Source organism: Pangasianodon hypophthalmus, chromosome 13, assembly GCF_027358585.1.
Source record: "Pangasianodon hypophthalmus isolate fPanHyp1 chromosome 13, fPanHyp1.pri, whole genome shotgun sequence".
In the NCBI taxonomy this organism is placed as follows: domain Eukaryota; kingdom Metazoa; phylum Chordata; class Actinopteri; order Siluriformes; family Pangasiidae; genus Pangasianodon; species Pangasianodon hypophthalmus.
In genome coordinates this window covers 13,159,374-13,171,057 of record NC_069722.1, presented here as the reverse complement: position 1 = coordinate 13,171,057, position 11,684 = coordinate 13,159,374, and the positions used below count along the sequence as shown (strand labels likewise).

The 11,684-nt window shown below is 37.5% G+C and overlaps 1 protein-coding gene across 4 annotated transcripts in view; it reads right to left on the bottom strand.

Annotated features, from left to right (window-relative positions):
- Positions 1 to 2,125: 2,125 nt before the first annotated feature.
- LOC113528074 (choline transporter-like protein 2) overlaps positions 2,126 to 11,684 on the bottom strand; it is a 34,038-nt gene continuing 24,479 nt past the window's right edge. For 2 of the 4 annotated variants that reach the window (XM_053239238.1, XM_053239239.1), the window contains exons 12-22: positions 11,442 to 11,541; positions 10,861 to 10,953; positions 10,067 to 10,151; positions 9,119 to 9,381; positions 7,751 to 7,845; positions 7,444 to 7,547; positions 6,762 to 6,835; positions 6,597 to 6,667; positions 6,304 to 6,389; positions 5,752 to 5,836; positions 2,126 to 2,730 (exon numbers count right to left, since the gene is read on the bottom strand). In XM_053239238.1, coding sequence (XP_053095213.1) covers positions 2,630 to 2,730; positions 5,752 to 5,836; positions 6,304 to 6,389; positions 6,597 to 6,667; positions 6,762 to 6,835; positions 7,444 to 7,547; positions 7,751 to 7,845; positions 9,119 to 9,381; positions 10,067 to 10,151; positions 10,861 to 10,953; positions 11,442 to 11,541 — 1,157 coding nt within the window. In that variant the 3' untranslated portion in view covers positions 2,126 to 2,629. Of the gene's footprint in view, positions 2,731 to 2,969; positions 5,265 to 5,751; positions 5,837 to 6,303; positions 6,390 to 6,596; positions 6,668 to 6,761; positions 6,836 to 7,443; positions 7,548 to 7,750; positions 7,846 to 9,118; positions 9,382 to 10,066; positions 10,152 to 10,860; positions 10,954 to 11,441; positions 11,542 to 11,684 lie in introns of those variants that run through there. The other 2 variants (XM_026916370.3, XM_053239237.1) reach the window with 1 other exon arrangement.

The window sequence follows — 11,684 nt, the reverse complement described above, 5'->3', positions numbered from 1 at the left end:
ATTTCAGGTACCCCACTTCCTGAAGCCTCCCTTTTCCAGTCCAGTCACTAGTGGAGAGGAAAAGAAGCCAGGAAGACGATTTTGCTTTATGTCAAAGCAAGAGGAAATAACCCTCCCTGTGGAGGATGCATAAACTGAATAGTTAGTAAAGGTTCAAAACAACATATGGCCACATTAATGCTCTTATACTTTATTAAATGAAGGGGTGCCATTAATATTAAAAAATGCTGTTTTGCAGAAAACAGAAGTAGCTTTTCTTTAAGATTTTTTTATTTTAAAATGTATTAAAATAAAACTATACTACCTCATGCACATATGTTTAAGCTCATAATTCCTTGATATTCATTTTATACATTCATATGTTATATGTATCTTAAATAGACTGAGACAAATAAATGTATTACCAGTGCAACTAGTTAAAGTGTCTAAACCACACACTTACAGTCTGGTACTTTCTCAGGAAGCCATTTCATTGTCAGATTAATAATAAGCTTACAGGTTACAACAGAATTGTTTTAACAAGAAGACAAACATGGTTAATTTAGTCAAGGCCAAGACATGCTATTTCATCCTGAAGTGTTACGGTATGTGAAAACATCTCTATTTCTTTCTTTTTTAAAAAAAAAAAATTTAAAGATCATTTTAAAAGTGATAAATGCTTTAAAATGCTTTTCAGTAATACGTAAAGCATTTGGTGCCCCAATACAAAGTGTGGCACAACATTCTGGCACAATGTATTATCCAGGCAAATAAAATAATTTTTAGCTCTTAAATGAGTCAGAAATTATTCACTAAGCATGTGGTTAAAGCAAAATGTTAAAACGTATTTACTAGATAATGGGGAAAAAGTGTGATCTCTGTGACTTTAACAGTGGTATGGTTGTTAGTACCAGATGAGCTGGTTTGAGTATTTTAGAAACTGCTGATCTCCTGGGAAATTCACACACACAATAGTCTCTAGAGTTTACACAGAATGGTGTGAAAAACAAAAAAACATCCTGTGAGCAGAGGGTCTGCAGGCTGAAACACTTTTTTAATGAGAGAGATCAGAGGAGAATGACCAGACTGGTTTGAGCCGACAGGAAGTCTACAGTAACTCAAATAAGCACTCTTTATAACCATGGAGAGCAGAGACGCATCTCAGAACACACAATACATTAAACCTTGAGGTGGATGAGCTACAACAGCAGATCACATCAGGTTCCACTCCTGTCAGCCAAGAACAAGAATCTGAGGCTATCATGGGCACAGACTCACCAGAACTGGACAGTTGAAGACTGGAAAAAGACCAGGTGATTTTTTTTTTTCTAATCTTCAGCTGTCCAATCTGGCCATTTTCCTGCAACCTCTCTTATCAACAAGGCGTTTCCACCCACAGAACTGTCGTTCAGTGTTTTTTGGTTTTTGCAGCATTCTGTGTAAACTCTAGAGACATTCCCAGGAGATCAGCAGTTTCTGAAATACTCAAACCAGCCCATCTGGCACCAACAACCATACCATGGTTAAAGTCACAGAGATCACACTTTGTCCCCATTTTGATGTTTGATGTGAACATTACCTGTAGCTCTTCACCTGTATCTGCATGATTTTATGAATTGTGCTGCTGCCAAATGAGCAGCTGTACAGTACTGATGCTGAGTGTAGAAACAGGCACCTTTGAGCTATTTTGTGTTGTTCTGTGCCTCATGCACCTTACACCATGATTTATTTTAGTGAGACAGTTTAAAGGATGGAAATACAAATTACTTTTAGGCTTACTGTACACCTGAAACTCAGTGAACAGGAAAGAGCTAATATAAAAAAAAATGCTAGAAATAACTACACACATTTGAAATAGTGAATATGGTAAAACAGTTAATGAATGCTGATCTTTAACTCTTTAACTCACATAAATAGGAAGTAGATCTGTGTATGTATGATTATCTATGTATATCCACACACACATCTATAGACACATGCCTATACAGTTACGTAACAGTGTACAGCTGCATGCCTGTAGCACAGGAAAGACCTTGAGAACTGACCCAGCCTTGACAAAGAGAATGAATGGAATCCACATCACTCATATTCTCACACAGTGAGAGACTAAAAGTGCTCATCCTGCACAAAAGAAGTGAGTCAAAGAAACGATTTACTTCATCTTTATTATACATATGAAAAGTTTTTTTTAAAAAAAGGCAGTTAACAATCATGACCAACAAGAGCAAATATAAGGTTAAACTAAGCAAACTAACCCAAAACCAAAAGCAATCCTTTCCATCACACAGTCCATCATGCAAGCTTTCCCTGCCAAAAGCTTTAGCAAACATTAAACATAATGTAAATTGTTAAATATAATGTTAAAAAAGGCCTCTTATTACACATACTGCTTTTAATCAGGCATTGTAACAAAACTCCAAAAACATCATTACAATGAAATACAAAACTTGTGTGTTTGTCCACAACTGCATAGAATATAGTGATGGTCTTGGTCGGGGTTTTTTTTTTTTTTTTTTTTTTAAACACAAGACACATGAACAACACATCCCTGATCATGCATGCATTTAAGGCACTTAACTACAGTATGTACAAACACTTTGGCCTTGCCGTGCGCTGTTGCATCTGGTGCGCATATGTCAGCTCCCTCTCACTATTCTTGAGTGCGATTCTTCTTTTGCAGGATTTCAAGAAGGGACCCGGGCATTAGGTAAGGCCTCTCTGCACTGCCGTCATTCCTCTCCAGGTCTTCCACTGGTCGAGATACAGAACACAAGCAAAGATATGAGACGGTGAGGGAAAACAGCACAGTCTCTCTCTAGCCTTTCTTTCATTAAAAATAACGAGTTGAGGAATTTAACAGCATTTTTAAAAAACTTTATAGATTTCATAAGCAAATATAAACCCTTCATCCTAATAAATGTTTAAAAAAAGACTATCTTTTGAAAGCAAAAAAAAAATCATTAACTTTAAAAGGACAACAAGAAAAACAATTAACATATATACATTTTAATAGACAGATTAAAAGGCACCACTCTCAGACAGTTAAAAGTGCAAAGAAGAACAAAGCTGAGAAGTCCTTCTAGACAAACAGGGCATATTCATTGTGGTTACAGTTCAAGGCAAAGTGGTGCTTTCTTTGGAGAGATAAGGCTTAATGTCTGGAAAAAGTGCAGCTATCAATAGAAAATAACATTGAAACATGCGTATCTAACTGCCAATGACATTCAAAATCAATTATATGAAAAACAGCACTTACTGGTGGTAGCATTTGCATTAAAAAAAATAGTTTACAAATCCAGCAAAACCTAGCCTGAGCATCACCTTATCAGCAGATTTCATTAATATTAGACAAATACTTACAGCTACGAAGTAAATGCATAGTAGCATAGTAGCAGTGTATTATTCCTATCACAGAACAGGTGGCACCACAAGAAGAATGACTGTATACACTTTCCTTAAATATTGAAACAACCTGCCAGCCCATCTTCAAGTGTCATCCCCATGCAGCTTTCATACAATTAAAACGCCACATGGCACAGACAGAACGTAAACCTGGATACACCACAGGAGTACTGAACTCCTGTCATTAAAGGGAGAGGTTCAGTGTTTTTTTTTTTTTTTCACCGAGGTGTCATGTTTATGGATCTGTTTTACATTAAGTAATAGGTCACTTTTCAGATTTAAAAAAAAAAAAAAAAAAAAAAAACATTGAAGTGGTCTGATATTAGATGCAGAAAGTGAAGCAAATGAGACAGTAAAAGTCCAGAAAAGAGCTGTGGCAAGGTCTCCAATATGCTTAAAACAACCTACAATCCAATTACATTATAAAACTGCACAGCAGTGTACCTAAGAGAACAGATTTTCTTTACATTTGTCTGAGACTTTTGCACAGTTCTGTATACACTCAATCACTTTATTAGGTACACCTGAGCAGCCATGGAATTACCCAGTTAGCCAATCATGTGGCAGCAGTGCAGTGCATAAAATCATGCAAATACAGGTCGAGAGCTTCAGTTAATGCTCATATCAAACATCAGAATGGGGAAAAAAAATAGATCTCATTCACTGGTTGTTGGGGCCAGAGATTGTATGCATTGCACTGCTGCCACATTTGGCTGACTGAATAATTGCATGAATGAGCAGGGGTATATCTGTTCCTATTAAAGTGGCTGGTGAGTGCATATAAAGTGTGCAGAGGTAGTAAAAATGGCTGCATATAACACAAAGTTTCCAAAGAAACAGTGTGTTTCAGACAAACATTTTTCAGCTATGTAAAGTGCTTCTGAGAAATTAATGACATGCCCACTGAAAAACACTTCCAAGGTGTTTCTATGGAACTTTTATGTACTGTGCTGCAACTGAAGTACGCCTCTGTTACTTCCTGGATTCTTCACATACAGTCAAGTTACAAATTAAAGGAAAACCAACAAAGTGTCTTAGCAAGGTGTCGGAAGTTCAAGAGCCACCAGGACAGCTTCAATGTACAATGGGCTGCACTCAATAACAAATAGGTGCACTACAAAGATTCAGTGAATGATATAGGTATAGGCTTTAAGAGTGCCTATTAAACTGCCAAATGAATATTCAGTATTTCTTTTACAAAACATATGTAAAAGACAAGAATCCTCACACTTGTAATTGGCTATAGTTTAAGCTATAGGGCAACATCCATTCTCCTCAGCCTATAATAGTTTTGTTGTTTTTTTGTTTTGTTTTTTTGGAGAATGGGAGAATGATCTCAGAAACGTACATTGGTACATTTAAAACTTGCCATTTCCTGCACAAGACACATACACCACTACTGTGGGGTCCATGCGAGGCTCTTAACTCTCAACTGCTCAGTTGTGTTCTGTCTCACTTGCAAGCAGCTTTGTTTAAAGAAAATGATTTCAATCAACACGCCAATTTCGAGCTTTAAAAGCACGAGGAAATCACTATGCCACTGAATTAATCCCACAATTATAATAACAGGAACAATAGATTGAACAGATTATCAGTACCTGTCAGTCTATGTCATAATAGTGAGCACTTTTCACAAATGTAAGGAGATCTAAACATCTGCACACTCAAATATGAAACTTAGACAGAATGACTAATCTTTGGAGGCTCATGCTAGTCTCATTCCATGGAGGCCTTTTGTGTTCTCAGAGGGACCTCTTCCTCCTGAGGTGAAGATGGAGAGCTGACAGCGGGCTCCTCCGTGTTTTTCAACAGGATCTCATGCAGTGTTGACGACATGTAATACGGTCGAGCCGCAGAGCCGTCGTTGCGCTCCAGGTCCTCGCCTTTTACATGTGTGTGTGTGTGTGTGTGTGTGTGTGTGAACGGGAAGGTAGGACAATGCGTGTGTGCATGGGTGGAATTTTCATGCGTGTATGTAGGAGTGTGTACAATGAGTTGTTAATACAAACAAAGAAAAGGAAAGTGAATGTTAGATGGAGTGTGGCCAAAGAAAACAGGAAGGGGAAGGGGAGTGGAGTGGAGGGAAGAGAGGGGGAGACAAACAAGGAAGAGAAAAAAAGGAGCAACAGGATAAAGTCAGAACCATGCTAAAAGGCAGTAGTGTACCATGTTAGGTAGACAGTGAAAAGAGTTAATAATAATCCACAATTACAATTACAGTATAGGATTAATGCATACTGAAGCATTTGTTACAGGAGATAGGGCTTTACGTAATGCCATAAAATACATAAACCCAGATTATTAGTGTATGTGTAGTAACATAGTACAGTATTGTTTGAAATGTGCTATTAAATCTTATCCAGTACTCACAGAAGCAAAGGAAGAGTGTGTCGACACACATGGCATACACACTGAAGAAGCCATGGGCAATAAAGTAGGAGCCCACGATGATCGTCTGTGTAAACACACACACACACACAAAGTCTTGAACATTGCCTTTGCCTGACAGGTTTTTTTTTTTCTAAAAATAACTAGGACTATATAAATCAGGAAATGCTCAAGAAAGTCTTAACAAAACTGTTCTCATGTAGTTTCACCATTGGACCAATACATTAATATATCAAAGTATTTGTGGTTTTGGGGTATCCGTGCAGGATGAGATGGAAACCGAGGCATTGCCATTTATACTCTAAACTATTTTCACTACACTGGTAACATATAACCATGAATTCTTCCCTCTAAAAAAGTCATCATCTCTTAAACAGACTTACAGCTTAATCTGCAAATTCCTTTTGACTAAGGAATTCATAAGCACATTCTAAACATTTATCTAGACGTTTATTGCGAGCCCCAACCACTGTCCTTACACTTCCAATGGCTAAAGAGAACTGACTCAGCATGTTAGAAGTGCTATTCCCTCACCAGAATGGGCACCCAGTAATAGTGCAAATTAGGAACAAGATCCACTCCTTTTGCTCTCCCAGAGAAGAAGAAGAAGGAAAGGATACCTGAATAAAATAGAGAAAAAGCAATAAAAGAGGACATTTGAATAAATCAAAAGAACATTTTTGTAGCTAGCCGGTAGCGTGAGTCAAAACAAGAGAAGGTCATAGGGTCTATACTTATAGGAAGACGTGACATAATTATTATTATTTCTATTATTATTATTATTATTATTATTATTATTATTATAAGAGGAACCACCATCCACTTGCCTACAATGCCCACAATAAGGAGCTTCCCCAAAAACAACAAGAAGTCTGTGACCTTGTCCAAGACAGCAACCCTAAAAGAGTAAAACAGTGAGAATAGAGGTCAAAATTTAAAAAAAACAGCCAGAAAGTTTTCTTTTATTTGTTTATTTTGCTTGCTTTACCCACCTGATCACATTTCTCATCAAAAGGAAGAAGGCATCTCGGGCTGAAGTGCAGAAATTTTTACCATAAATGGCCACCTGAGGGAGCAGCACACAACTGTTTATATGTTGTTCTGGGACAATGTAGATCACACTCATCTAAATCCAATCGTCATCAACACATTAATCAGAGGTTTAAACCAAATAGTCTGTGGAGAATAATAAACTGTCCAATAAGATCTCTAATGTTCAGTAAATTATTAAAACGACCTAAGAATCTTTAATCTTTACACCTTACCCCAAAACTATGATTATACCATTTGTAAATTCCCCAAATGTTCAATGTGACACAAGTGGGATTTCAGTATCTGAATTTCAGTTTGTATTGTCATATTCTCACTGATCTATTTATCTGTAGCCAAACGTGTCAACATATCCATAACCACCCTGAATTTGTTCATCACTAACACTACCCATTACCTCTTTGGTACAGGTTCCATGTTTTTATAACTACTGTAGGTAAAAGCTCACAGCTTATGCATTTTTTATTATTTTGCATCTGTAAATTTACAAAACCATAAAGAGTCAAATGTAGAAGATGAAACTAGTGGCAGCTAGTGGAAGTTATGTTGTTTAGTCCAGCTGTAATTAAATTGAGATACAATAAAACACTGGCTTGGAAAATGAAAAAGGTCAGGAACACCCACCATGATGTAAGCATTCCTGTTGATGAACTTGATGAATTTCTCCAGGCACCAGAAGCAGCACTTGAGGCAGCAGAGAAGGAACTTGGCAAATTTATTCTGTGCCCCTGTCAAGACAAACCAGAATCTCTCAGTAACACATACAGCTCATTAAAGGGTGTAAGAAACTCAACCTTGTTTGCCTATTAAATGAAAATGAAAATGAAAATGAATTGAACTGTTGGAAACTGGAAAAATGCCTAACAATGAATTTTCTGATGACAAGGAGATCAGGAAGGATTTGCAGGTCATGTAGGTGCTTTCGGTTTACCTTTTAGTTTGTGGTCCAGGTACTCCAGCAGAACCCTGATGACCTGGACGATTGCCAAGATGAGAGAACCAAACGCAAGAGAGCCTGTGTGATACCTATAGACACAGGCACATGCACACACACAAAATATAAATACATACAAAGACAGGAACATAGCTAGTCTGATATCCTGACCCATTAAACAATATTGCTTCCTGGTTACCCCTGATCCATATAAAAAAAAAAAACTGTCCAAATTCACATGTCGATAAAGATCCTGTGGGAAAAGAGGTTCCATATATTTTTCAATACAGAGGCAGTCCAGGAAGCATTCTTTCTATTATCACAGACCAGTTTGTAAGAAGACTTGTAAAAAAAAACATTACAAGAGGTCTTTAGGTACATTCCTGAACTCCTAGTATTGAGGTATAGCCTACATACATTTTATGTGCATGTCAACCATGCACAGAACCATGCACTAATGATCTGGCGCAACTTGCAATTTCCACAAAAGTTGTTATAATAAAGGTATAAATCAGTTTTTTTATGCTACAAAATAATCAGCTTGCATTAAAAATATGAGCTTCACTTAGTATGTTTTTAAACCTTTGGTGTACCTGGAAAATACCTGTCTAAATATTACTCAAAGTTAAAAAAATAAAATGTAAAAAAACCACAGCAAAAAAAAAAAAAAAAAAAACGCTACAGGCAGTAACCGCCCTCGTCCCACCTCTCTTTCAAATAAATTCATGTCAAAGATAAACTGCCAGTGACTTAATCAACACAATCTGCTAATGACATGCTGTATGCCCACTGCATATGCTATTTTAAAAAACAGCCCATGCGCATCATTCTACTGACTGCACACATGAAGCAAAACCTTGGCACAGATTCTACAAGCCTCAGTAACTGGGTAAAAGTTATTTCCTCAAAAGCTGTTTTAAGGGTTGTGGTGGAGCGTGCTGTTAAACACCTATGGGAGATTTTGGACTGAAGTGTTAAACTGGGTTATGGTCTGATGACTACGAAGGCCTTAACATACGATTTAAATCATTTTCATACGATCATCAAACCACTCAGTCAGCCCTCTTGCCCTGTTGATGAAGACATTTTCATCCAATCAGAACAGAAATACTTCCTCACAGGGTGAAGCTGATCAGCCAGAACAACTTTGTGTTAATTTCTAGTGAAAGTGCGCTCTAAAGGGACATCCCATGCCACTGATTTTTCCTTTAGCCTGCTATCTGTATGCATATGTAAGGAGAACAAATCAAACTGCAGTCTGAAGACCAGTTGGGCTACAAGATAAACCAAACAAAATCCTGTAATTGTTTAATTTATTTCTATTTATAGACTTGGGGAAGGAAATTCTCACATTCAGTCACATACCTGAGAGCTCTGCCAAATGAGGCAAACACTGGGCAGGCAGGCATATCATTAGACTTGCTGAATGCCCAGTAGTAGGAAGCAAAGGCACCTGCCAGAGTCATCTGACCCAAGGCTGTCACGAAATTGGCACACCAGAAAAAGAGGAAGACGTTGTAGAACTGCAGGAGGATGAGGTACTTGTGGTAGGCAGATTCGCCACCGTAGAAAGCAAAAAGGCACTGAGAATTTGGGCACTGTATCGCCATTTCAGTGCCGGTGTAGTTCTGAAACCATCAAAATACATCAAACTGATTATATTTCCTATTTGATTTCCCTACACTTGTAGGGATATTACACTGGTCCTCAATCAAATTCAATCATGCACAAGCAGCACTCAATCATGATCTCTTTTGTCGCAGTTTTTTCCTACTCCGACACACCCAGCCAGTACCTTCATGTCCGAGGGATAAACGCAGGAAAAACAAAACCTAAGTAATTTGTTTGTGTTGATTTGTGCTGTAATAATTTGTGCAGGTTTGATTTTTGATATTATGATAGCAATATATCAGTGTAAGTCTATGGCTGTGAGCGATGTCAACAGCTGTTGAATTCAAAACCAAACCATAAATCAAACCTTTTTTGCTTTTTTGACATATTAAACATTCAGTGTGTGGTGAAAGATATAATATCTATATATAACAACACAAACAAATGACATGTTTTATTCAATTTCTCTTTTTTGGGAGAACCAACTTAATGGAGGTCAATCTCCACCTTTATTTTGACCATATTTTCCACAATCATTACAAAACAGAAGATATTCTGAGGACAAAAAGCTATAAATAAAACAACTACTGATTTCTGTTTCCTTATTGCATCCACTACAAATGACAAATTTAATATCAATTGCAGTTATTCTAACGTAGGAATCATCCTTCCAACACTGTGTGTGTGTACTGAGACACTCACCTCAGGGTTGCAGGTTCTCCTTGCATAAGGGCACTCAGTCTGATTAAACACTTTATACACTGCCTGATTGGATGTGGAGAGGAAGCTGAGCAAACCTGTCAAGGTCTTTTTGTAACACTTGGAGAGTCATGACAGTTAAAGCATGTTGCTAAAAACAAAAACCTTCTGCTTTTCTTAAAAACCTTTGTAATGTTAAATTAGGTGTCAAAATTGGATTAAGTAAGGAATAAAACACAACTGGGCATGCTCAAAATTATCACCACATTACAGCAGTTATACGGCATAGAAGCTACAAGTGGTCATTTCCTCACCAGCCTCTCTGTTTTTTCTGTCTTTCTCTTGACGTTATTAAGGCAAAAGAAAAGCATCGTCTTGGTAATGAGAAGTCACAAAGCCTTCCAGGCTGAACACTTTCCCATGGTGGAAAACTATATCTGCTCTATAACAAACTTTTATCAGCTCAGAATAGTGAAGACTGTGACACATAATGTACATGCGATTGCTCGTAAACATGTTTCAGGTGTTGATCAAAGGTCATTTCTTCAGCTGAGCTGTTAGTATTTTGAGCATGCAAAACATTCCTTTATGTTTTTCTTGTGCCTATGACTAAACAGCTTTAGATTTAGACCCAACACTTACCATCTGCTATTGCCTTATTAATGACAAGATGGCAATGAAAAAATCCAAACTGTTCTCACTTACTGTTAAGCAGTTCAGCGCTCATGAGACAAAACCCAAATGGACACTAGAAGTCATAAAATAATGCATACAATTAAGGCAGAGCTGAAGGATACACAGCTGTGATGGCCCAGTACGCAATGACTATGGCTAGGAGAAGGAAGGTTAACAGAGGGTAAAACAGCGATGACATCACGTGACCGATGGCCCTGTAAAATATAAGTGCTAAGGTTTTAGTTGTACAGTCTCAGTATTATTGTACGCACTAACTGATAAGATTTAATTGAATGTAGTTTCAGTATCTAAATACTGTCCGTCATTACTTTGAGCTTCACAAGAGTTTAGATAATGGCTGAAAGAGAACTCCACCCAAAAACAGTGAGGTATATTTCTAGGAAAAGAAGGGGAAGTGAACTGTCATCTTTGCTGGAGCAATACTGCATTTATAAGAACACCAGCTCAATACTCCATAGCTGTTTTTTCCCTTACAAAACATAGACTACAAAGAAAAATTCTACCACGGGGGTAGAAAAATAGCAGATATGGAAATAGTAGTAATGAAACAGTAACAGTATTTATAGTAGAAACCTGTAGGTAGTAGTTATTGAGTCTTCTTTGCCTTATTCTGCTAATCATTTTCATTTGATACCCGACTTTAAGACTGAATGTTATGATAAAACCCATTCATTTTACACACCTGCTGGCCTCTTTGATGAGAGCAATGGCGATTAATATTCTCTTTCTGAGGAAGATAAGGAGCAGGATGATGATGAGCTCCAATATTGCCAGAATGATTACTGCAGAGATGAACAGAGCAGAATACTCAGCGTATGTCATTATACATGCCACACATCTTATCATTTTGTTTTCATTCTGTTCTAGCACGTCACATCTGAGCCAGCTAATCCTCATTCTAAATCCCCCTGGCCTCCCCGATTCT